This window comes from Manis pentadactyla, chromosome 3 (genome assembly GCF_030020395.1).
Source record: "Manis pentadactyla isolate mManPen7 chromosome 3, mManPen7.hap1, whole genome shotgun sequence".
NCBI classification, from domain to species: domain Eukaryota; kingdom Metazoa; phylum Chordata; class Mammalia; order Pholidota; family Manidae; genus Manis; species Manis pentadactyla.
The window spans coordinates 203,975,682-204,003,112 of record NC_080021.1 but is presented as its reverse complement, the minus strand read 5'-3'; the positions used below and the strand labels follow the sequence as shown (position 1 = coordinate 204,003,112).

The window sequence follows — 27,431 nt, the reverse complement described above, 5'->3', positions numbered from 1 at the left end:
ATGATGGGTAAGAACGTGACCATACTGAATAGGATTTTTCTGAGTTTCAAAATTGCCAGCTTCTAAGACACCAAGGTGACGCAGAAGAGTTGCAGTGCCTTGGGACTAGGAGAGGATACTGGGGGTCTTGCTCTCAGCTCCTCCCATTCTCACTGTGAGGCCTGGGTCGGTACCTGGCCCTCTGAGAGCTCAGGCTCCTTGAAAAAGGGGACAGGCCCACACCACTGCCCCTTTCAGCTCACAGAGTCCCTGATTCTGTGCAATGTGTCCAGATTTGGCGAGAACTTGGGAGAAGGAAGTGTATGTTTCATGAGATCGTCCCAGAAAGAAGTTAGAGACCCAAGCCAGAGAAGGCGAACTATGTCATGACCTCCGGTAAGGGGCTCAGGTGAGACTGAGGAGGGTCAAGGAGGCTGCCAAAGGCATATTGAAGCCCCTTTCACAGGACTTCCAGCAATGTCAACTTAGGTCCAAAAAAAATAACATGGCCCAGGGGAATGCCCTCATTACATTAAAAATAACAATAATAACAAAAAGAAGACAAAGAAATGTTTCCCTATGAGCCAACAGTGTGTAAGGGTCATCTCTTTTCTTCTCTCTGATCTATTTCATATGAATAGATATTCAGGGACAAAGGGGAAGTTTACCTAGTGGTGTCAGAGCTTGCAGTTTGCTGGGGTCCAGACAGGAATTCTGTGGGTTTGTGGCAATATTCTCTGGCAGTGAGGGGCCTACAGCCCAAAGTGTCAATTGCCCCTAGACTTCCTAATACTACTGGGGGTTTCTATTAATACCCAGATTTTCCATTTTATTTATGAAAAGGCATGTGAAGTACATTCTCACTTGCCTGTAGATGTCTCTAATGGCTGTAGATGAAGTTCTGCCTACCCGGCTCATCTCCATCAATGTAGACAATGGTCAGGGTTATTGGAGTGCTTTTATCCTAACTGGCCAGTCTGCATAGGAAGACTTCTCCTGCTCATGCGGATTGCCCCTCCTGGTTAGCACTGGGGGTTCCTCATTCCCACCGGTGACTAGGTGGGTTTTCCTGTCTGTCTGTCCTGCCAGTTGGTGAGCTCCAAACAGCAGCGGCTGGGCCAGCAAAGAGGTGGTGTTTGACAAATACTTATTGAGGGAATAAAAGGAGAACAAAAGGGAAGAAGAGAGGGAGGGAATAAGAAAAGAAGGAGGTGAAGGAAGGGAGAGAGCCGGGAGGAAGGATGGAGCTGGGTGTATCAGCATTCCATGAGACGAACCGGACCCTTCTCTGCTTATGGGCTGGGTCCCAGCCACCCAGAGTGGCTGCTTATTCTCCAGCACCTTCTCCCCACTCCACCTGCCTTATGCTGCACCCTCTGCACATGCTGGTTTTCTCCGTGTTCTGGACATGTTGTGTTTGCTCATCCAAACCCACTCCCCACCCATCTCCACCCTGCTCTATTCCCTTGGTAGGCTGGTCCCCTCAGGGGTCCCATTGACAGGTTTGTGCTGTGAATTTCAGTTTGGTTCCCAATGGGAAGCACTGGTGGGAGACTGGAAGGTGGAAGAGGTGGTAAGGTAGGACTTACTTTCCAGCCACCTGTGACCAGGGGCTGCAGGCTGGCTACCCCTCCCTACAGTCACAGCGGCTGCCAGCAAGCCCTCTGCTCACAGCAGCCCTCCTCCATTCCACAGCCACTGCCTCCTCCTGCACCTTCAGGCCAAGGATGCTGACCCTGCCTGCCTACCGGTTGTAAATGGCTTCTCCTTCAACACAGTGCACCCCACCCCCAACTCTCCTTAATTATTCTGTTTGCATATGCCACCTGTTTCCTGCCAGGACTCTGACTGAGGCAGGCTGCATCTCTGCCTCTCCACACACTGCCCATTCCCCGATGTCCCCTCCAGCGGACTTGCCTTGTTTCTCCTACCCAGAATAAATCTCTGCTTCTTAGATCTCCGGCCCCACCGTGGGTCTCCAAAGCCAGAAATTCAAGCTTCCTATGTTTAAATATGACTCCCCACTAAACTGGAAGCCCCTAAAGGGTGAGGAATATGCTCCACTCATTGCAACATCCATAGTAGAGAGGCCAGCAGGGTAGATATTCCCAATAAATACCCATAAAGAGGATAGAGATAGTCACCATTCGGGTCCCTAGAATGACTTGGAATAAGGTTATCAGCAAGGAGCTGGGCTATACAGCACTCAACCCTAAGACCGTGAAGGCCACCTGCTCCCCCACTGACATAATTTGGCTACGGTCTCCCTGTACACTTGCCTCAGGTGATGGGGTGCTCACTCATCTGCAGAGAAGCGCTCCCCTGGAAGGACCATTCAGATTGGGGATGACATCATCTGTTACTCAGCTCGAGGCTGCCTCCTGGAATTGTAACACACTGGTCGTAGCCATGGCCTAGAAGCCATATAGAATGATTCTGCTTCCTCTCCCACAGGACCAGTCTTTGGAGACTCAAAGTGCATGTGTCACGGCCCTGTGGTCATGGCCTTGTGAGCATTTTCTCATCCAGGCCTAATGTCTTCAAATAGTTGTATGATGCCCTGGCCCCCTCACTGCCCCAGTCACCTTCTCTGCACACATCCCCAGTTAGCTGTCCTTATTGTGGCCTCTTAATAAGGAAAACTCTCTGCCAATGGAGCTGTAGTGGTTCTGCAATGGTTCATGGAAGCCCAAGGCCATTATCTGATTCTTTTCCAAACTCACTCACTCAGCACTTCATAACCCCAGGCTCTCGGGGACAGTTGGGAAGAAGAGCGTGAGGACAGAATTTGAGGGGGCAGGTGTCTGGCAGGCAAGGATGTCAGGGTGGTGCTGGGAAGGTGTGCCACAGCAGATGACCAGGAGTCAGAAGTCTAGAGCATTTTTAATCCCGGTTTGGTCACTAATGGACTGTGTAAGCTTTGGCCTCATTTTCCCTTTATGTGGGATAAGGAGTTTGGACCCAGTGATTACTCAGATGTTTCTAGGTCTGACACTTGACACCATTTTGATGTCTTCTGCAGCCCTCCGCTGGGATTGGGTGCTCTCCTGGAATTTCCAAGAACATGGATTAAGCGGTCTGTGGACTATTCAATAAATAAATGAGTCAAAAGTGTTAAAAGAAATGGAACTCCTCTGATGGAGTTTGCCCATCTGCCAAGCTGTATTACTGGGACCTTTCTTTACTCGAGAAAGTGCTATATTACTTGTCAGAATGACGACTCTTCATCAGCGCTACTCCAAGTAGGCAGTGCATGAACTGGTACTTGCTAGTCTGAAGAGTAATGAGCACAGACATGGACAGGCAGCACTTGGAGAAACTGAGAGAACTATGATGCTGCTCCAGCATTCCTGCAGGATTTCACTTTATGTTAATTGCATTTTCATGGTGTATTACAAAGGCACTGCGATGTATAGGAAAAAGAAAACAAAACAAGACTGACTCTTCACTCTAGATGGAGAAGGGGTAATTTAAATATTGTCTTTATCATCTTTACCCATTGAGAAAGAAGAGAGAGGGAAAGAAATTGAGAGAGAGAGAGAGAGAAAGGGAGGGAGGGAGGGAGAGCACCCTGGGTGCGAATTAAGTTCAGCTCATTATTAAAAATTACCTAGATAATGTCAATTGAATTTCACTGCTTCTGTTACAGGCACCTGTCTTCCTTCCTTCCTTCTCCCACTTCCTCCTCCTCCATCCCTCCCTCCTCTTTTTTTTAAGTCACAAAGCAAATATTTCTCGTAATCTTCTACAAGCTTCTCTCTGCACACAGAATTGCTGATATGACCAGAAACCTGCCACCCCCAGCCCATCAGGAGATGACACCTGCCCGGTGGGCCTCACTTGGGGCTCACAACTTTCCCAGCCAGCAAACAAACAGGCCTGGCATGATTGGTCACAGCACTGGCACATGGCCGCTCACAGACATTCTGGGCATGTGATCCCATGACTTAGAAAGAGGAGGCCGGTGGAGTCTGCCAGCTCTGTCTGCTGATTGTGAGGTATCTGGGACCTGAGGCCCCATGGCCCCTCCACACCAGCACAGCACACCGGTTGCAAAGGCCAGCTGCCCTCAGTCCTGACCCAGTCACATTCAGCAGTTTTGTCCCAAGGCTTTAGTAAAGCCACCCTGCCAGTCGCCCGTCCTTTAACTCTGCTTCATATTGTTCCTTGGACATAAAATTACCTCCTTTAGTGGAAGCTTTGGAGTTGACAGATCTGGATTCAGATCCAAGCTCCCTGCTTATTAGCTGAGTGACTTTGGGTAAATTCCTTTATCGTTCTGAACCCTGAATTTCCTTCAGCAAAATAGAGTTAAGCCTACTCATCTTCCTGGCACTTGGTGAATGACAAATAAACATTTGTTGCATAATGCAAGAGTGAATGAATGAACAAATGGGTGAATGACCTATAGCTATTCATGGCCCTTCACCCTTCCCTATTCCCATTCTGCCTGGGCACACAGGTAAACTCCTGGGGATCTAGCTCAGTAGAACACACACTGCATTCACCTCAGAAGACTTGCATTTATGATTTAACCAAATTGTGACCTTGGCCAAGTCATTTCACTCTGTAAGGTCCTCTATTTCCCCATCAGTCAAATGCAAACACTAACCCCAGTCTTGCCTCCTTTGCCAAATTCTGTCAAAGCCCAAAGGAGAGCAGAGATGAAAGTGCATCACGACCTGGAAGGAACTGGCCACACACCAAGGCTTCTCCCCACATGGGCTGCTCACGCCTCTGAGCCAAGGGGAGAGTCCAGGGGCCAGCCTGGTGCCAGGAGGCTGAGCTGACGTGCTCTCAGGCTTGCTGCCAGACACGACATTCTCTTGCCAGCATCGTCATTCCTTTGCACATAGGTATTCTGTCTGTGCATGGGAGGCCTTTGCTCTTTGGAGAGAGACATAAAGGGAAGAGTCAGCAGAAAACCTGCAGAGGTCGGCAAGCGTGCTGGAGCTATCAGCACGTCCAGGGGCCTGTGTGCTGGACAGGATGGAAAAGTTCAGCGGGAATCTGGGAACTCAGAAGAGTGGATGTTGACTGTCTCTCTGGCTTGGAACTAGTTCCTCTGGGTCTGACTTTGAATATAAATCATGCATGGGTTCACTTTTGGGTTTGTCTGCAGGAGTTGCTGGTTAGAGTTAGTGCAACGCAGAGGCTAAGTGAGGCCTGAGACAGAAGACACCCCCCTTCCCGCCCTCTTCTCAGCAGTATAGCAACTAGTTCCTCTGCCTCGGTGTCCTTTCTCCCCTGACCCAATCTCTGATGCCTGAATTGTATCTAAGGCTTCCTCAAGACATTCAAGCTGCAAGTCATTTTTTTCTCTTTGATCTCCTATGTACCCCCCAAACACACACATGCTACCTTTCATTACACAAGTAAAGACAAGTACACTTACTGAGAGTTAATTACTTCAAGCCACAGTGAGAGAGACTGTGGTTCATGTGCTCTCTCTCAATCCTCAGAGTAGCTCAACAAGTAGGCACCACCAGTATTCCCATTTTACAGATGAGGAAATAGCTTCTAAGAGGTCACAGAGCGAGGAAGTACTCTCCCTGAGACCTGAACCCCTGCTGTCTGACCCCAGCTGGTCCCAGCCTTACCAGTGCTGTCCAACAGAATGCTCTGCTCAGAGGGAAGTGTCCTATATCGCTCTGTCCAGTGTGATAGCCACTAGCCCCAGGAGGCTACTGAGTATGTGAGAGGTGCCTAGTGGGACTCAGGAACTGGATTTTTAATTTCATTTCATCTTAACTAATTTAAATTTAAATAGTCACATGTGGATATAGGGACTCTTGTATTGGGTAGTGTAGCCGTGACCCACTCTACCACATATGTTGGGTCAGATATTTGTACTCAGTTCATGTCACCTAATTTCACTCAGTTCTTTGAGAAGACAGGGTTCTGAGCTTTCCTTCTTAGCCCACAGTAGGCACCCAACAAATGCTTTTGTAGCAGACTGTCTTTGCACACGCCCCATGATTACGTGAGTAACCTCCTTAGTGAGGCTGCCGTGTGAGCTGGAAAGCTCCTGTAACCCGTATGGACCTCAGGAGCCAGGCCTATAACATGGGGGACAGGCTCAGCTCTCACCTGGGCCTCATCTACCCACTAGGTCTTACCTGTGTGGAGAGTCGGGATCGAAGCACGTCTTGGTGACGTCGGTGATCTCGGGGTCACAGCACTCCCCACCGTCGAAGTTGAACCTTTCATAGTTGCAGTCCATGTCGCACACTCCGTTCTGCTGCTTCTTCATGAAGGCGGGGTGGCGCAGGTGACGGCAGTCACCGCCGTCGTGGCCGGTCAGCGTGTGGTTGCACTCAGGGTCGCAGTTCTCGTCCCCGATCTTGCCGATGTCACAGTTGGCCAGGACGAGGCGGTGGCGCAGGGACGAGTTGTTCACCTCCAGCACCTCCAGCTCCCAGGAGATGTTGTAGTGCTTGAAGGCCTCGGCCAGCTGCCGGTGCTGGAAGTCGATCTGCTGGCGGCTCACCGTGGGGTTTGCGCGGCTGTCGTCGTGGAGGTTGACCACGCGGTAGCGCACCACCTTGGGCCGGCGGAAGTGCGGGAGCTGGTTGTAGCTGGCAATGACCTCTGGGTTGTCACACAGGGTCTGCCCGCACAGAGGAGGCTCCAAACTGGTGTCCAGCAGGAAGCCGTGGGCACCGCTGAGTTCCACCTGGGGGCTGCTGCCGTCCTTCATGGGGGACCAGGCGCGCTTCACATTGTCCCAGTTCTCCTGGAGGAGGAGCTGAGGTAGAGGAGTGTGGAGGCCATGGGTTTCCATGTCCGACAGCACCTCCTGCTGCGTCCTGGCCACCTTCCACAGACTGAAGCGCTCGATGTAGCCCCGGTAGTTGTGGTTCAGAGCACTGCCTCCCAGCGTGAGCACTTTACACTTCTGCGTCAACGGGCTGAATATGCCGCCCACCTGCTCCGCAGAGGTGGCTACCTGGGCACCGTTCACGAAGAGCTTCATCAGCCGCCCATCGTAGGTGGCAGCGAGGTAAACCCACTGGCCTGGGAGGTAGTGGCGGTGGGCACTGATGGTGGTCACTTGCCGGGCCCGGTCTGTCTTCAAGGAGAAAAAGTAGCGTGGGTCTCTGTTGCCTTGGTCACTGACGGTGTGAATGCCCACGACCCATCCTCGGTCACGCGAGGTATAAGAACATTTGTCATATAGCCCTATGTGGCCCCAAAAAAGAAAGATGAATAAATAAGGGATGAAAGAAGTGGGGGGTAAGTCATTTCTCTCTGATAAAATTTCTATCAGGATGTCCTACAACAGCAGGTTTCAAACTGCGCTCTCTGGGGTCCTGGCAGTTACTCCCGGAGCCCCTGGGACCGCCCGCTGCGCAAGGTGAGCGCTTGAGGAACTGAGAGGACAGGTAAATTGGATTTATGGTGGAGGTCGGGGTGGTGTCTCACCACAACTTGCCCCTAGAAATTTTCACTTTTATTGGTTTTGAATATGGAGCATACAAGCAATATTTTTCTTTGAAGAACGGTTACTTGAGCGACGGAACACAATGATGGCAACCACAATAATAAATAAAATCTGAAACACCTTTGATTTTGTGAAGTTGTTGGGTGGGGAAGAGGGCTTTCTAAGAGGGTATGTTAAGTGTAGGATGATATAGGAGGGGAGAGGACAATCAGAGGGCAATGATAATGAACAGAAGATGCCTGTTGAGAAGGTAGCCCTGCTATAGTCCCCATGATTTTGAGGGCACCTCAGCCATCAGCAGTCACCGAATGACCAGCAGAGGTGAACTGTCGGGAAAGCCGGCCTGAGAGTGAGGTTCAAGGCTGCTCAACTAGTGCTTCCATCTCTAACAGGAGTCCTGGATAGCCTGACACTCATCCCCGGAGAAAGGGCAAATGTGCCTAATATCTGAGCTGGAAAGGTGTCTAAAGATCCCCATTTTCCACTCCTTCACTTGAAGGGTGAGAGAGTTGAAACCCAGCATTTGTCAGGTCACACGGGATCACGGACAAGCATATAGAGACCCAATTCACCTTGCTTTCTCTCACACTACTGCTCATATTTAAGAAGGAAAAATGAAAAGCATCCTCCTAACATAAAAAGATGTTGGGGACTCCTTCATTAAGTGATATCTTCCAAGCCTCTATGGCAGGTCAGGCACTGTGCTAAGGTCTGGGTATGTATGCATTTAATCCATGAACACCCTCAAGGTGGTGATAGTAAGTTAGCAGAGGAGGAAAGGAAATTAAAGAAAATAAAGAGATGGATGAGTTTAAACTGGTTGGTAAGTGGATCCTACGTCCATCAGGCTAACCATTCCTGTACACTGACTCTACAGTACCTCCCTCTCCCGCCTCAATGCCACCAGAAATCTGGATCACAGCACCTGCCTGGCAGTGTCACAAGGTTTAGTTGGGTGCTTGAGAACGTTCCAAACCAGGCATCTCTAGCCTTACTCTGGGAACCCCAGGAAGTCACTTAGCAGATTATCTCTGGATCTAATTATCTTTATACTCCCCAACCCCCACTCCCTAGCCTTTCTGGAATATACCCAGTGTCCTTGGCACAGATAGGCTGTTGGATGGGGAAGAGGACTTTCTAATTAAGAGTGTATTTTAAGTGTGGGAAGATGTATGAGGCCAGGTGGGAGGAGAAAGAGAGGGATGCGAGAATGAATAAAAGATGCTCATTTAGAAGGACAGTCCCTACTCTCAGCTGGAGAATTGCTGCGGTCACCATAACTTTGAGTGTGAATCTGCCATTAGTACTCATCAAATGAGCATGGAGAGCTTCCAGCAAATCAACAGAGGAGGCTCGCACCGCCTTTACTCCTTTGTGGGCACTGGGGCCTTAGAATTTGTATGACTCTCTCTGTTAGCAACTGAGGTGGACGGCAGGTTTGGCCGGGCATCTAAGTCTGCCCACACCTCTCCTCCCACTCCCTGTGCAACAGCCCTTCAGGTCACAGCCAGAGCTCCTCACAACGTCAACCTACGCTCATAGGCAGGCAGCTTTCTCTGGGTTTTGGTTCCCTACCTGGTAAAGGAAATGAATGATTGAATGAGGTTCGCCTCCCCTGCTTGGTCCAAGTTGGCTTGGGCCAAGACCAAGTGTTTCCAGGTCTCCCAGTAGCCAAAACGGAAACCATCGCTTCCAAGGAACTCACACTGATAGACTTGCAGAAAATAATCATCCTCTCCTCTGAATTCATTTCACTTTTAGGAAATGAAACTTTTGCTTTCTGGTTTTGGAGTCCTCCCAGATTGGGTATTTCTTGAGAACCGTGACTCTGTCCGGGTCATCTGCACCCTGTCCAGCACCTTGCCCCAAGCCCTGTCTATAGCAGGCACTCAGAAGTGTCTCATGAACAAGCACAAGAATGATTCTAAACAGAGTGGGAGAAGAGAAAAGGAAACGGAATCAAAGGCACTAACTTATGTCTCAGGGGCTAAGCACAGAGAGAATCAGAAGATAGTGTGTGTTCTTGGTAGGGTAGAAAGAGCAGGATCTCTGGGGTAACTCTGATGACAGCAATCACTTCCTCTCTGTGGACCTGAATTCTCTTGTCTGTATCTCTCTTTAAATATGTACTTAGAAGACACAGCAGGTGTACCATCCTTGGCTGTCCAAATGGGAGTTCATTTCTAAGATGCTGGAGGGTCTGGGAGCAAGGTCAAGGATGCAAAGTAGGAAATGACTGGAAACAAAATACCGAAGTCCAGAGTGAGAAGCTAACTTGAAGGCACCTTGGTCAATGTATCAAGAGCTGGTAGGATGGAGACTCAAGAAACCTCAAGTCCTTCTCAAATTCAATGGCAAACCCAACTTAGAAATCATAAACCCCTTGATATTAAGAGACTGTATGTCAAAAGCTGCCTTCCTCACTGACCCCTCCAAAGTCAAAACTCTGACTCTAGATTCAGAATGAGATGCCCTGGGCCTCGCTGTTTCTGTTTGTGAGGGGCCTCAGTGCCAGCAAAGATCCCTGGAGTCGCCGCTCCTGGAACCCCACCCCACCTCTCAGCTCACCTTCTCTTTTTCCCCTAGCTAACCTCCTCCCCAACCAAAAAGAAAATTCTTCTAATGAGGAAATTAATATCTGAAACAGGATCCTTTTTCCTTCTCTCTTCCTCTCTCTTTCTCTGCAGGTTTGTATTTTGCCAGGGGCTCTCAGTCCCTGGTTTTCCTGTTGCCTTTGGAGGGCGGCTGGCTGGGTTAGCAAGGTAAAATGTTTACCCATCTGTAGGGTGCCCTCAGTTCAGAACCTTCCCGGGCCTTGGGACCCAGGCTCAAGCCACCTCTGTCTGCAGTTGACAAGAGAAAAGAGAAGCAGTGAGAAAGGCCGGAGTCTGTGACATGGAGCCGAGGACTGAGAGGTGGCTTAGTCCCAGGAGGCAGAGAGGAAGGGCAGAGGGGTTTTCAGTAGAACCGAGGGGAAACACGTTCAGGGAAATGAGAACCTTGAAGCAGTGGCTTTAGAAGTTCAGAAGGAAACATTCACCTGGAGTGTAGTGGGGAAGGAAATCACGGAACTTCACCAGGGATGCAGGGGTGGGGGTGTACAGTAGTGAGGGGGATTTCAGTATGAAAGCAACTTAATCAACAGTGGTCACGTTTCAAGGGGTGGAAGGGAGTCACTGCTGTCTCACCAGCCCAGAACCAGGGCTCTGGACCCGGAGATTGGGGCTCAGCTAGTGGGATGACCTTGCCTGGGGTAAGTCACAACACCCCTGAGGCTGCCGGGCCTCATTTCCCTTCTACGAAAAAGGAGGGGTTCGGATTAAATGATTTCCCTGTTACAATTTAAGAGCTCCTTTGTTCACTGTTAGAATGATTCCTTGTAAGTAGGAGGTGCTCAGAATTGCGTGTTGATTGGAATCGGATGCCTCATGTCATTCCTCATTCTTGCACGCGGAGGTCCCCTCTCCTCTGTGTGCCTCCATACAGGACATGCAACGGTGTTTTCTGGAGCGCACCCCCCCACTTTTACTGTGCCCCTCCTCACAGTTCTCCAGGAAGACAGAGACACAGTGAAAGAAGGGTGAGAGTCAGTCTGAAGTCGGCACCATCTGTGTGGTTGTGGAGGTTGATCCCAGGGGACACATCCCCAGGTGGCAAGATGAAGGCCACAGGCAGTCCTGCACACAATCTACATCTAATTAGCATAAGCTGCCTCAAGGCTATCGGCACAGGGAGCAGACCGTGAACAGTGAGCATGCGCGAGAGCCTGTGAAGCGTCCAGGGCACGCTGCACAGACGCAGAGGTCCAGGCCCTGGGCCTCATGGGCCACTGGTTACTTGAACCCAGGTCAACTGGCCTTGCTAATGTGCCCATATCTCCCTGCCACGGCGCTTGCTGGGAGAAGGGCTTCAAATCCGCCCTAGAAGCTTGATGTGTATTTATTTTCATTGTCTCTTTTACCTCTCTTCCCCCGCTGAACCTCACCCCAGAGATGAAGAGCATAGATGAGGAGGCTTGCAAGCCCAAAGGCAGAGGGCTGTACTGGGAGAATCTTCTGGGCTTTGGGATTGCCCTCTAGGGATCACTTTAATGGCACTGCCGCAGGGCAGCTTTGTCTGACTGCTTTGTTCACTCCCAGCACAGGTAAGGCTCCCCTGCACATGTTCATCACACAACTTCCTGTCCAAAAACTTACTACTTCTGTAATTTTTCATCCAATGTCTGTGTTTCCCATACATGTGTCTGTTTGGTTCATTTCAAAATGCCCAGCATCTAACACAGAGCCTGGGACCTTGCATATATGCTCCAAAGGGTTTGCCATTAAAAGTAAAAAAGGAAGGAAGGGGAGGGGAGAGATTTCTCTCTGGCTGTGCTCTTTCTAAGAGCGCATTACTCTTTGTTTAGAACTTGCTAAGTACCATGTGTCTCCATTCATTCTCACTTAATCTTCATTACCAAACTATCAGCACTGCCCATCTTTGGGGGGAAACTGAGGCTCAGGGAGCAGAGGAGGTTTATTTAAGGCAACACAGTCTGGAATCCAGGCCTCTAGGATCCCCAGCCCAGGTTCTTATCACATCACTGCTGTCAGCGCAAAGTGCCAGGCACAGGTGTTGGAAGGCACGGCCCCCTCCAAAAATATTCCTCTAAATCCTGTAGCACCAACACAAACAAGTGGAACTGAACTGTGAACCAGGAGACTGCTTTCCGTGTTATTCTTCTGCCTGGGCCTAAAAAACTTGATGAAAAATCGATGGCTCTTTATACTCGTGCCCAGTCCACGGCACTTGGCTCATCCCCCTTCACTGGGATTTGCTTCCTGGGCTTGTCCTTCAGCCTCGGGACTTCCCAGCGGCCTCCTCACCTGGCTGGTTTCTAACCCAGGTTCGTTCCAACTTCCAGGGTCTATACTAAGATGCGCTGGGTATTTTTTTCAGCATGCACACTCGGTTGCCTCCCATCTTCCTTCCTGTTTGTTGTGGGCTGAACTGTGTCCCTTCAAAATTCTTACGTTGAAGTCGTAACCCCTAGCACCTCAGAATGTGAGGCAGGGTCTTTACAGAGGTCATCAAGCTAAAACGGGGTCCTTCATGTGGCCCTAATCCAATAGGATCGGTGTCTTTATGGGAAGAGAAAATTAGAATATACAGACACACACAGGGAAGAGCATGTGAAGACACAGGGCGAGGTGGCCGCTAGAAGCCAAGGCAAGAGCCTGAGCAGAACCCGACTCTGCAGACACTGTGATCTCAGATGCCTAACCTCTACAACATTAAGAAAAATATGCTTCTGCTGTTTAAGCTATCCAGTCAGGGCTCCTTTATTATGGTAACCCTAGCAATCTATAACACCATTGTTCAACAGTTTTCTAAGCTCTTCCAGCAAAACGTCTCAAAAATCTATCCTGTCTTCATTGCCTCACGTGCAGTGCAGAATCCTTCTCTTATGACACACAGCCTCAGTTTACTCAGTTCTTGTTGTGCCCACAGCAAGGGCAATTAGGAGGATACAAAGAGGGTGGTATGATCACCATGCCCAGGAAATGGTCCTCACAGGGGACGGATGCTTCTGTTTCAGCTGGAATGTGCAACTTGGAAAGTCTTCTGTCTGCTAAGGAGGTGGGTAGCTGATTCCATGCCAAGGTATCTCACCCTCACAGCAACTTTGTATAGTAGGCGTTATTTACAGATGAGAAAACAGGCTCAGAGAGGTGAGGTTACCTGCCTGAAGGTCACACAGCACTAAGCAGTAAGAAGGACTGGAATTAAGATTCCCGATTTCAAGTTCAGTTCTCCCAAGATGAGCAGGACCTCAGCTATGCCTCTCTCCTGTGTTTTTCTTTCCCTCTGATGTTTTCTCGGGATGGTTTATTTAACTCCACACAAAATTATCTCTGATAACATTTGGCTTTCATCATCTAGGGAGAACAATAGCAAAGGATGACAATTTATATCGAATATGTATTATTATTTGTTTTTTTCTTGTTGGGAAAGTGGATGTGAGGGAAGAGGAAACTCTACTAGGGTCACTTCTGCCTGTGACTAAGTAGCATTTTCAAATAAATAATGACAATGATAATGAACATTGTTGAAAGCCTCTATGTAGTGGTCTCTCTGCTAAGCACAAACATCCCATTTAGTGCTTCTAATGACCCAGGGAAACTGACTCACCTGATAGGCCTTTGACAGGGAGGGAAACTGAGCTGCTAGAGAAGCTAAGTCATGTCTCCCCAGGATCCCAGCTGGAGAGCGATGGAATCACAAAGGGACTGACTTGGAAGCCAGAGCTCTCTTTGGGAGGCTTTCCTTTAACAGGAATAACTCTTGGCCCATGGGCAAGGCTCTCGGGTCCCAGCTCTGCCACCACTCTGCTGTAGGCCACTGGGAGAGCAAGCCCTTCCCTCTGGGCTTCCTCAAACCCTGCCCTTTGAGAGAGGAGGGTGACACCAGATGGCCATAAAGGCCCCTTCTGACTCAGCCTACATCCAACTTTGAGATCCCAGGTCCTCCAGACATCCAGCCCTGGTTCCCACTGTGGGAGAAGCAAGGTCGTGGGGGAGAGGGTTGAGGGACAGGAAGGCAGTTTCGGGCCCTCCAGTTTAAGGATATCCACTAGCTGTGGGACGTGTGCCTGAGAAATACAAGCGGAGGTGAGAGGATGCAGGGATGAAAAGGGGAATTTAGGTCAACAATCTGGTTTCTTTCAGGAGGATAAAAAAATTAAAAGCTAAAGGTTGGAGCTGGTCCCTTTTTTGTTTTGTTTTGTTTTGTTTTTCCTTCCATGATTTAATGGCTGGTATCAAAGCCACAGAGGAATGCTTGAGAGAGCAATCCTATGGAAAGCTTTTATCTGTCTGGAGAAGAGTTATTAAAACAGACAGATTTGGGTTAAGTATACCCATGGTCCCCATACTCGGTTCAGTCAGGGGGAGGACCTCCAAACTGACCCTGGAGGACTCAGCAGCATCAGGCATTCAGAGGGCTGGAGTGTCACTCAGGGCTACTAGAGGGGCTGCTCCTCAGCACCTACATCCCTCCTGGCCCACCTGGGCCTAAAGGATTGTTCTTGGGCTCGGTGGAAGGAGGAGGCTTGAAATAAACCAACCTGGCAGTAGGGGTATCCCAGACAATACTGGTTGTAGTTATCCCTGTGCCCTGGTGCAGGAGAAGCAGGAGCCCTGAGAGCAACCCCTGGAGGACCCCACAAGGGCAAGGTCAGCTCAGGCCCCTCCTGTGTGTTGGCCAGGCAAGTGAATGTGTGGGGCCAGATTTCCCCTTGCAGGACTGCATGGAACGGTGGGAGGAACCTCGAAGGTGGCATCTGGGTGTGCTCTCTGCCTGTGTTCCCTGCTGCGATCCATTATCTGAAGGCCTTCTGCCTACATGGGTTGGCTTGCCTTTTTTTTACCAGGTATGTGACCTTGGATGAATTCATTCAACTCTCTGAGACTCACTTTTCCCGCAAGCACTCCAGGGATTAAGAAGTCTTATCTTGTATACTTCACAGATCTCTTCTGAGAGAGAAAGGAGGTAAATGTGTGCATATTTCCTTGTACACTATTTAAGACTATCCAGATGGAGGGCAACATTGACAAGAGTGTCCCTAAGCATTCCTAAAACCCATAAGCCTTATTCGTACTGACTTACATGGTGTGTTCGGGATGGCCAAATGCTCTTGAGGGCCCAAGATGCACCTGTGTCTCCCCTTGGCTCTTGACGCCCCAGCCTGCCTGCTTTGCTCATAGGTAAGCAGGCTGTGTAGACACAGAAAGGCCAGGGTTTTGCAGAGCAATAAATGTGCACTCGGTTCTGGCTCTATCATTCACTAACTATGTGACTTTGTAAAGCCAGGGCACCTCTTCTAGTATTAGTCTTCTCACCTGTAAAATGGGGATGACACTGTTTACTGTTGCCACTTGTAGGAGGAGCTCATGAGATAATGGATATACCAAAATTTGGCGCATGGCCACGGGCAACATAGCGCGCTTGCATGTGTACTGTGGAGTCTGATCTGTCGGAATCCCAGCTCCACCGCTTGTTAGCTATGTAGCCTTGGGCAAAATCCCTTCACCTCCCTGTTAGTTTCCTCAACTGTAAACTGATAATAGCAGTACTTAAGGCATAGTGCCATTTTGAGCATTTAGTGAGAAAATGCAAGCCCTCATTTGCATAGCATGCGATAAGTGTTAATTACACTTTTTAATGATATTAATAAATGTTTGTTCCTTTTCTTTGGAATTGGGAACATTTGTTTTTTTCCTTCTTCACTGTTAAACTGTATCTTTTCTGACAGTATTCTCTGAACTAGACACGTTCCTTGATCTCTTTTTCACACACTGTCAATGAAATCGGTGCATATGAACTTATAAAAAAAGCAGCTCAGAGGAGGACAGGAAGAAAACAAAGAGCAGAGGAGAAGGAAGAGAGAGGGAAGGAGGAGGAGGAAGAGGGAGAGAATTCTCGCATTTTCCTTTTATTCACCCCTAAATGCTGCCGCAGCACAAACCAGACTCCGGAAGGTGGAGTGGTGCTGCTGTTGGAGCTGCCTGGAGAAGACGGTCCACCTCTGGTCATTCTGAGATCCTACAGGCCCTCCCTGCTCAGTCACCGAACCACATAGACAAGACATCACTTCTCAGAAAACTGCCAGGGGACAGTGCATCCCGCCATCCGTGTTCTTCACGGCAGCCCCAAGCCCTTACCTTCATCATTCTTGGAATCGAACATAGTGAGAGTTGGAGGATGCCTTAAAGGGCATTAATCATCCTGTTTAACACTCAACCTCCTGCTTGAATCACCTACACATCTCAACAAGTGACTGTGCATATTTCCAGAATCAGAGAACTCCTTGGCATCTAAAGAAGGTCTTTGAACTTTCGGGCATTTCTCTGTGCTCTCCTACAGTGAACCCGATCATTTCCTTTTCCTTTGCAGCCAGTGATCCAGGACCTAGTCTCAGGAACCCATGGAATTATTTGGTGCCCTTCACCCCAGACAGCCCTGGAGATGTCTGAGGCTTATGATTGTATTATCCTTGGTTCTCCTATCCCCCAAATTAAGATCCCCAAGTCCTGCCTGATTTATCTGTTTATCCATTCACTGATCCATTCAACATATATTCCTGGGGCATCTACTGCATTAGGCCCCAGCTGCACATGCAGGGTATGAAACATGACCAGACACAGCCTACATCCTCTTGCAAGAGACCTGTTATTTCCTAATGCTAATGCCAGCCTTTTTACAAGCGTAGATACAATAGAAATTGGTACTATGCAAGCAGGCAGACCTATTATTACCATACCCACCTCCTTACATTACCCTAGGATCATTACTCTTATTGGTCTAATGTCACTCAAAGCCACATGAAACTAAGGAGAAATAAATAGAACCACCATTTATGATGTACCATGTACAAGGCCAAGAACTTTGCACGTATCATCTCATTGAATTATGACAATTACTCTATGTGATAAGCTCCCTTGGTACCATTTTGCAGATGAGGAAAGTAGTGTGACTCAGAGAGTTGCATTGACTTGGCAAAGGTCATTTGACTTACAGTATCAGAAGGAGGATTAGAACCCAGCTCTCTGACTCCAGAGCCAGGTTTCTACAGGTAAATATGAGTAAAAAGTATTTTAAAATTGGTTAAATATTTACTTCCCCTTATAGTCATTTTTTTCAATCTCCCTCACATTGATTATATATTTCTGTTGGTTATATAAATATAGGAAGAATTCTTAACTGCCCTTTAAGTTTTAAGGTGTAAAAAGCATCTTCATTATTTCATGCTTCTCCCAGAACTCTCTAACGGAGGCAAAATTATGATCTGTTTGCACACATGGTAAAAGTGAGACTCCAAGAGGATAAACGGTACATGACTGCTCACCATCAAGAATTTGCATCTAGAACCTTCCATGGGGTGCCCAGAACATTTACTGAATGGATGAAAGAAAGAAAGAGAGAGAGAAAATGGATGGAAGGAAGGGAAGAAGGAAAAGAATATATACCCAAGGCTTGTGAGGGAATCTGATTTGAGTAGATTCTGAGGTTTCAAACCATCTTTGCAGTACTGGAACAAGAGTCTCCCGGCTTGGAGACAGGAGTGGGCATCTGTGGGACGCTGGGTAAGCTCCTTTACTTCCTGGCCCTCAATCTCTCCATCTCTATAATGGGAAGTTGGCATCTGTGGTCATTAGGTTTGGTTGTTAAAACATTAAAGGAAAAAACCAGGAGTCACGAATGTACAACTGAGCTGTGTGGCCTGAGGCTAAGTCACACTCTCTTCTCTCTGGTCCCCTCTTCTCATTTTTGAAAAGAGAAAACCACAGTGAAATAACCTGTAGGGGTTTTCTTGCAAAATTAGGGAAAAGACTTCTACATTGGGAATGATAAGGCATGGATTTTTTGCCCTAATTCGCCACTAACATACTATTGATATGGGGCGAATCCTGATACATGAGTCCTGGTTCTTTCAGCCCTGGGACTCTATTGATAATAATACCCTGAAATTCCTAGCTAATGATCCCTATCTCCCATGTACTCTCTTCCTCAAAAACCACCAAAGATTAGGGAAAAAGACTTCTACATCGGGAATGATAAGGCATGGATTTTTTGCCCTAATTCGCCACTAACATACTATTGATATGGGGCGAGTCATATCATTATGACTTTCTGCCATGGTCCCATTGTGACTTCCTTGGGCCTAAGGCCCATTCCCCTTCCTCCATAAATATATATAATTGTATTTTATGGTTGCATTGTTATAAAGATGTATATAATTAAGAGGCTGAATTCATTATTACATGTGTATTATTATTATATTAACTTTTTTCTTCTGATGTTAAAAGAAATTAAGCCATTCTTATGGGACCCTAAAAGTACCAGGGACTTAGGCACTGGGCTGGTTGTGCCTCATGGGTGAGCTAGCCTTGGGTCCCTGTCTGGACCTCGGATCCTCATCTACAGAACAGCAGCAGGAGTGGGCACTGAGCGCCTGCAGCCCATCCCAAGAGCTGAGAAAGACAGGGAAGTTTCCGACATGGGTGAGCCAAGTGATATAAATTTCATAACTGACAGAGGCCCACAGCAAGTTATGTAAAAACACACTCCAGACAGTGTGGGCTGAGCTCTGGAAACAAAAGCTCCTCTCTCGGGTGAGGCTGCCATCGCTTCATCCTAGCCCACACAACCAGGGATGAGCCTTTCAGAGAGAGAGATGGCAAAGGGAGATAAGGCGGGGACGAGGCCAGACAGGCAGACTCCCTCTGTCACAGGGCTGGGGCCCTCCAGAATTACTTTCCTCTAGGAGAGCAATGACAGCCGAGGCCTGCTAAGAGTTCACCATGTGCCAGGCACTGTGCTAAGTGGATTCCATTTCTGCATGGATTCAGTCAGGTAACCTTCACGATAATAATTATGTCTATTTTATAGATGAGGAAACTGAGACTCAGAGAAGGCCAAATAACTTGCCCACACCTGAGTGACTTGCTGGCAAGTGACAGAAGTGGGATTCGAACCTAAGCAATCAGACAAGAAAGTTAATGTTCTTACGTTCTAACTTATGCAGCCCAGCCAAGAGAAAACTGATTATGTGAGAATGAGGGGCAGCTTTTAATTATTAGTAAATAAAATATAATAAAGTAAGTTGTAGTAGAGGTACAAGCAAACAGAGCTCAGGGGAAGGAACAGTTGATTTAGAAAGGAAGGCTCAGGGAAGTTCTCCTGGACATGTGACACAGAACTGAGCCTTATGTGAGGAACAGGGATTTCATGCAGGGTGGCTGGGTAAAGTCCTTCTAGCAGAAGGGAAAACATGAGCAAAGGCTGAGACCTGTGAAGCCACTGGAAGGTGACTCTGCAGATGAGGAAGATACCTAACCTTGATGGAATTGAGGGTGCACAGAATGATGGACATGAAATAGCCAAGGGCTGTCTGAGGCTAGACTACAAAAGGCTGGGAATGACAAGCCAACAGATCTGAAGTTTATTCCAAGCACAACAGGGAATTTTTGGTGGTTTTTGAGGAAGAGAGTACATGGGAGATAGGGATCATTAGCTAGGAATTTCAGAGTATTATTATCAATAGGGTCCCAGGGCTGAAAGAACCAGGACTCATGTCTCAGGACTCGCTGCTTAGTGCTCACAGGCAATCTGGGGTCATTCAGCCATAAGACTCAGAATGGAAAGCATGGAATGCAAGCATAATTTTGAAGAGAGATGTCTGATAGACTTTACTTTCTATTGTTTTAATATCCACTAGAAGATGGTGAATTACGACCCAAGTCAAAGGAGCTCTTTTAAATGTGGTATTTACATCCTCAGTGGGACTTCAGAATTTTAAGTTTGTTGCACTAGGTGGAGCATGGTGTAGTTCGACCTTGAGCTTAGTCTCTAGTTGACCTTGATCAAATCTCATCTACTGTCTGGGACTTGGTTTCCCCATCTACTGAACTGGGAGAGGGTGAGGGGTTGATCTCTAAGTTTCCTGCCAGCTCTGATGACCTGTCACATAAATTCGTGAATTGCAGGTACTGTATCTTTGACTTCCTACTCTGAGTGCTTAGCCTGGGACCTGACACGTGGTGGATCCAAAACACAACTGTTGGATGCATGGAATGAATTGAGCTTTTGACTCAAGACTCTGTGGAATCTTTAGGGGATTTTAAACGGAAAGTTTGGAAGTGGTGATCCTATTTTTTTTAAACAAAAAACATAAAAACAAGCAGATCAGTAACCTAGACAGGGTAGTATTTCCCCTCTGGCTGTAAAAGATGCTGAGGAACTGAAAGACTCTGGAATAGAGAAGACTGATGGGGAGGAGGCCAAGGACACTGGAAGGTCAAGGGGAAACCCAATGTGAAAAAGCATGGAGGTGGGAGTATGTGTTCTGGGAACACATTCTGTTTAGTCAAAAGAATTCATGTCAATGGTTCTCAAGCAGTGGAGATTCCACACCCCAGGGGACATTTAATGGTATTTCTCCAGACATATTTGATCATCCACAACTAGGGAGGAGGGGATCTTCTGGATTCAGTGCGGAGAAGCAGGGGTGCTGCTATACACCCTACATGGCACAGGACAAGCTCCTGTGACAAAGAATTCTGCATTCCAAAATGTCATCAGTGCTGAGGTTGAGAAAGCCTGATATAAGGAACTAGGAAAACTTCTGGTAGGAAACAATGTTTGGGGAGCAAGCCAAATATGAGGCTAAGGAAGTCATACCTGAACTACAGAGGTTTATAGAGGAGTGGTTAGAACATGGACTCAGGGGACTGATTGCACTGTTTACTTCCTATGTGACCTTGGGCAAGTCACTTAACCTTCCTGTACCTCACAGTTCTCTAACTGGGAACCTGTGACTATAACTGTACCTATTTCAGAGAGTCATTGTGAGGATTAAAGAATTAAATCATGCAAAGGACTCAGAACAGTGCCTGGCACACATTACATGCTAAATATGTTAGCTATTATCGTTACTATGTACGTAGGGAGCTATAGTAGACTCAAGTTTAAGAGAGGCAAAAGAGCTCTTTCAGTCATTGATAATCCTAGAAAAATGACCTGGAGCTGCACGACCATCATGTGACTATTATACCCACCCAATTAATAATCCTTCTTCAATCAGCTTCTGCTTCAGATGACACTGCAGACTGGATACACTTACGTCTGTCTTGTGTCTGCAAGCAACTCCCTGTCTGGGCTCTGTTTTCCAGATATCCATGAGGCCCAGGCCAGCATCCGACTCCCTCTCCAGCCCAGGCTCCTCATGGTTTTAATGAATAAGTTGAAGGAGACAGAGGAAGCCAGACATGAAGCCAGATGGAAAGATGGAAAGGCAGAAAGCCTTCCGCGAAAGCTGCTGCCAGCGATACACTGTTCACATGGACTCCAAGGACAGAACTGGGGGCATATTTTAGAGGTTTGTTTGAGCTACTGATACTGTTCTCTTGGAGCCCTTGTTTGTAAACAGATATTCTGCTGACACTGGGCTTTGTAAGGGTGGACAGAATGGGGAGCGGGGGGGCGGGGGTAGGGTGGATGGAGAAAAAGGCAGGTTGTGTCCGAGAGCCTTAGACCATGTGTTTGTTGTTGAGAATACAAAGACCTCACTGTATTAAATGAAAATGCTTGTTTTACAAGGCGAGTGGGAATATGATAGGTCCATGTCGAAAATGCTTCAGAAACTGAAACAACCCCCTGCCGCAAGGGCTTCGTGCTACATGATGCATCCAGGGGTGCACACGGACCATGCAGGTTCGGAATCACCACACAAGGGCTCTGGGGGTTGTAGGCAGCAAGTCCCAGGAGCTAAGTGACTGGCAGCTCCCTTCTCTGCTCCCTTTATGAAGCCTTCCCTTTCTCAGAGTCCTGCCTTTATTTTACAGTCTCTATGGGTTTTCCACCACCTGCTGACCCAAGGGTAGAAGCTGCTAGAAGAAGTGAAGGGCTCAGTAGAGGTGACTCAAGACATTTTCTCAAGGACTCACAGTGGCATAAGAACAAGAACTGGAGTCTCTAACTCTTGCCCCAGCCCTGGCATAGAGCCTGGTGAATAGAAGATTTATTGGATGGAAGGAGAGATGGAGGTGGACATAGGTTGAAGGAAAGGTGGAGAGATGAAAGAATGAATGAATAGATGGTTGGGACGGAGGGAGGGGAAAAGGTGGGTGAATAGTGGGATGGTTAGATGGAAGACTGGATGGATGTTTGGATTCACAGATTCATGGATAGAGTCCACAGTGAGTAATTATGGCCGGACCACCTCAGTCCACATTTGAAGTGAACTTGCCTATTTGAAAACTCAGAGAAAATCAGAGACCAGTTTGAATAAACAAAGTTGTAGATTATATTTCTAAGGAGTAAACTAACTTCTCCTCAAAGGAAAAAATTCCCAATATCTATTTACTCCAACAAGGGTAGAGATAAAGGAAAGTGCAGTTCCCCAGTCTGATATGACAACACAGTATCCACATCCTCATCTGCACAGATCTCCTAGTGTTTGGATTAGGGCACCGGGTACAGGCTTCAGGAAATGACCTCGTGTGCCCCTGCTTCAGGCAGGTATGTCATCATTTGGGGACCACAGACCACTTGAAGAAACTGATGGCAGCTTCAGACCCTCTCCCTGGGAAAATGTGCACAGCTTCGAATTTTTGCAGAAAATGTCTTGGGACTCACAAACCCCTCCAAGTCCTCCTGGGTCAAGGGACAAGAAACACCCCCCTCCCCTCTGTTGGTCTAAGATATTAGTGCTATTCAGGTATTTTAGTTGGTATTGGTGTTAGTAAGGAAATGAAGGGTAATGATATTAACCAAAATATGGGGTCATAACTAAAATAATAACCTCACATCCCTTCACACCATGGTGATGGTATAACAGAGATTCTACTCTTGGTCTCATGCCATTCATCTTCCATGCAGAGGTCAGAGTAATCTTTGGGAAACATACATGAGATCCTATAACTTCCTTGTTTGAAACCGTCTGATAACTTCCTAGTTCATCTTGATTAAATCCAGATTTCATGACTTGGGCTGCCTCCAGCTCTAGATACACATGCCTCCCAGTGGCTTTAATATCTGCTCCTTCAGTGTCCTGAACTTGCCCTGTGTTACAGCCTAGGCATTAACTGTCCCCGACCCCCACCCCAGATCTCTTGGGGCTCTCTTCACTCGTCTTTGCACCTGGCTTGTTCCTTCTTAGCTGTCATTCAAGCCTCAGCCTGACCACCTGAACCAATGTCCCGCTCCTCCATTCATTCTCTATAGCTTCACTCTTATCACTTACCACTATTAATATGTAAGTCCTTACAAGTGCTCATTTGTTTATTCTTTACCTTTTCACCAGGTCATAAAGCCCATGAGGGCAGGGACCTGCTTTGTCTTGCTTACTGCTGCACCTCTACCAGTGTCAAGCACGTACTACACATTTGTTGACTATGTGGGGGCACAAACAGATGTTTCTGGAAGCTTTGGTGTTGTCACTGCCTCACTGTAGGAACCTGGGCACATCTCTACCTTTCCATGGACCTCAGACTTCCCAGTTATAAAAAGACAGTTTGGGTCCAATCACAATACAGGATTCACTGATCTGAAATCTGTGACCAAGTTCAAGAGAACTGGGCCCAAATCCCAAGACATTATGGCAGAAAGGAAAGAATGGTCAGGAGAAATGGACTCTAGTCCTTCTCTGTCCCTAATTTGGGATGGAACTTAAATAAATTCTTTGCCTCCTCTAGACGTTAGTTTCCATCTGTGAACCGAGGAGACTGACCAGGTACACTATAAATGTACAGCCTTTATTCATCCAGAAATCCCCCCACAAAGAGTTGCTGACCGCCTGCGATGTGTCAGGCCCTGGGAAGGTGCACTGAGCACGCAGGGGTATTCGTGCCATCATTCTGCTCTCCTAGCCTGCGGGAGGTCTCCCAGGCACAGGGGACAGCTGCAGGAGGAGACTGGGTACACCCCACACAATTACACGGGCTCTTCTTCAGCCGCTCTCTCCAGGGGACTGGTTGGACAAGCTGAGAGAAAACCAAGGTGGATAGGACTTAACACCAACACAATGGCGCACAGGCTCAGCAGCAGGAAAGGGAGGCAACGCGATAGGGAGAGGTGGTGAGAATATACACAGGTGACTGGCAGCTCAGAGAGACAAGGGCCATATATCTAACTACTGATGCCTTCATAACATGTTTACTTTCACTGTGTGGCCCCTCCTATGGCCCGTGATACCATTTCTCAGAGCATCTTTCCTCCACTGTCCCCACTTTCAGTCACCCAGTCTTTTCTCTTATTTGGAGCCACCTCCAATTCATTTGACAAAGTTTACAGAGTACCAACCGGCTGTAAGGCTGGTACTGTGCTAATGGTAGGCATAAAGCAGAGAGGAAGACAGAAGTGGTTTCTGCTCCTAAGGAGCTTGGATATAAGCAGGAGAGACAGACAAGTATGACAGCCAACACAACAGAGTGATAAATGCAATGAGGGAGGGATATTGTACCTGATTTGGATGGTGATGGATTGAACTGTCCGATCATTTCCTAGTGCCATACTCCTAAAAGCTACTCTGGGTTAGTGTCCTCAGCAGAGACATGAATCAAAAAGCATTTATTGTTCTAATTTGATTTATGGCTCTGCCTTTAAAATGGCATATATGGAATAGCCACATGCAAGGCAGAAACTCCACATACATACATATGCCACCTGCTTCATGAATAAGTCCAGGTGGTAAGGCACCTTCTATGCCTCAGAGCTCTTTCTAGACCCCTAATAAGCATGGGTGTTCAACAACACAATATTTCTGCCTCTGTGCTTCCCCAGGACTCTATTAATTGCTTAGTTATAGCAGTTACCATGATGTCATATATCTGTTTACCAGTCTGCTTCCGCCACTAGGACTGGGAGCTCCTCAGGGGATGGAACAGTGCCCTGTACTTCATTTCAATTCCCATCTCCTAGCTCGTTGTACAATACACAGATAAAAAGATTGCTTGGTAACTCTGTATTAAATCAATGGAAGCATGGATGCATGGAAAGATGGAAGGAAGAAAGATCTACCTCTCTAAATAAACTGCCATTTCCTACTGAACCTCACAGAATGCCTAGGACAGAGGTTTGGCATGTATAAGTGCTTAAGAAAAATTACTCAACAGCTACATGCTGTGTCCCAAGAGGCTCACTAATGTGAACCCAGAGATGGAACTATTACCCCACACTGTAACAAAAAACAGAGTGAGCCAGTGGAAAGAGCACTGACTTGGGGAGTCAAGAGTCCTGAATTCTACTTTTAATATTGCTGCCAACTTGCTGCTTAACCTTACTCAGCTTGGCTTAATTTATTAAGTGAACTTGCCTGGACCTCAGTTTCTCCATCTGTAAACTGAGAAGATTGGAGAAAGCAAACTCCGATGTCCTTGGGAAAAGTTTGAACAAGATATCATATTTGTTGTTTTTCATGGATCAGATGTAATCAGACTCAGTGGGGCTGCTCTGTAAAGAAGCCATCCTGAAAGCTTAAGGGAGGCTTAATCAGCTTCAATAAAAGCTCATTACCCATCAGCCTTGTTCCTTTAGAGCCAGTCTCCTACTCAGAACCACAGAGTCCATGCAGCATGATCACGTAAGTACGCCCCAGCTTCAGCTCAGAACGCATCAGGCCCCTCCCCAGAGGATGACAGTGTCTCTCCTCTGTTGCTCATACTTGGGGGGAACACACAACAGACTCTGATTCCAAAAAAAGGAATACAGAAACATTTTTGGCACAGAGCATCTTTGAAATGTGTTCATCTCCTAGTAGATTGCTTAAAGGTAGGAAATACTCTGGTGTATATAAATGGTTCTTTTTGTTTGAAAATCACCTGCAAATAAAAACATTTTGCATATCAAAGAGATTTAGTCACCAATCTCTTTGAAACCTTATAATGTTCATTCACAATTTTTGTCCATCTCTCTTGCTTCCCTTTTTGTTCTACAATCTGTAGATGTTTGCATTTGTCACTGGGGGCACCATCATCCTCCCATCAATCCATTCATTCATTCATTCATTGTTCACATATTCATGGAACATTTACTGGACAGCCACCATGTTCCAAGCAATATGCTAGGCTCCGTGGGTAGACATAAAATTAAACTGGCCTGGATTTGAACCCCAGCTCCACCACCCTTTAGCTGTGTGTCCTTCAGCGAGTCACGTAACTTGCTAATCCTAATTCAGAGGGTTCAGAGTGCAGCACTGAGCACAGTGTCAGCACATAGTAAGTGCTCATTATAAGCTAGCTGCTTTTATTACTGTTATTACTGCTGAGAATGCATACTCTCCCCCAAGGGTATATAAACAGTGGATAGAGGATTCCAGATCCTGAGGTCAACCCAAGGTCTCACAGGATCAAGGGAAGTAGACGGAAAGCCCCCCTATCAGGAAAGAGGGAAATGGATGCAAACCCAGACAACAGATATGACTGCCAGGATACTCGGGGTCCAGTAAGAATCTGGGAAGGGGGAGAGGGGGAAATCTGAGAGGAGAGCAAAGTTTGGGATTATGTGCTGCAGGGCACACACAAAACAAATGCTTTGCAAAGAAGCGAGGGGCTGAGAGGGGGAGACCAAGGCTAAAATGTGGCTTGGATTAGAGGCCAAAATATGAGTTGAGGAGGCATTTAAATGCACTGCTCCCTCCCCACTCTGTTTTGGAAGGCCAGGTTTCTTTTCCCTTCTGACTTCTTTGCTTAAGGGGAAATGGAATTAACCACTGTGTAACGTTTTTGAGTGTGATGCATGGGCTAGGTCATGTGCTTTGGTTATGTAATGCAACAAGCCTGAGGTTCCTAAGCTCTTTCTCCCAGAATCACTAGATATTAAGCTGATTCTCTTATTTGGTCATGCATTCATTAAACAAAAATACATACTGCTTCTTTGTAAGCCAGGTACTGTGCTAGGCAGTGGGCAAGTTGAGATGACCTCAAATATGCATACAATTAAATATGATAAAGAATTCCAGGTGTTTTAATGTATGTATGCAGAGGGCACTGTTAAGAAAGACAAATAAGGGAGGTGGAGGAGAATCAGGGAGGGCTTTCCTGAAGTCGGGAACCTTGAGTAGAATCCTATGGAGGCTTAAGTGTTCTGCCAAAGGGTGCATGGGAATATAGCAGGCACACCACAGATAAAATGATGTGAAACAAGCCTAAGGTATCTGGAGGAGCTTCATATAACTCCAGTACTATGGGAGAGTCTCTAGCTAGAGATGGCAGAGTCAGATCTGCGTTTTAGAAAGATTTGTCGGAGGTTAGAGGATAGGTTGAAGGGAGTGCAGAGGCTGAGGCTCAGAGAAGGGGGCATTACAATACTAGGGAAATAGTCAAAGCAAGAAATGAAGAGCGCCTAAGCTAAGAAGAGGGAAGACTGGCTTTAAGATGTTCAGGAGGCAGAATAGACAGGAATTGATAACTGATTGGATATGGTGGGCGATATATCTAGAGCAGCGGCTAACACCAGATGAAGACACAAG

At 47.3% G+C, this 27,431-nt stretch overlaps 1 protein-coding gene across 1 annotated transcript in view; it reads right to left on the bottom strand.

Moving 5' to 3' along the window:
• Positions 1 to 27,431, bottom strand: part of PAPPA (pappalysin 1) — a 230,765-nt gene that overhangs the window by 192,199 nt on the left and 11,135 nt on the right. The window contains exon 2 of the mRNA XM_036915515.2: positions 6,099 to 7,161. Coding sequence (XP_036771410.1) covers positions 6,099 to 7,161 — 1,063 coding nt within the window. The remainder of the gene's footprint in view (positions 1 to 6,098; positions 7,162 to 27,431) is intronic.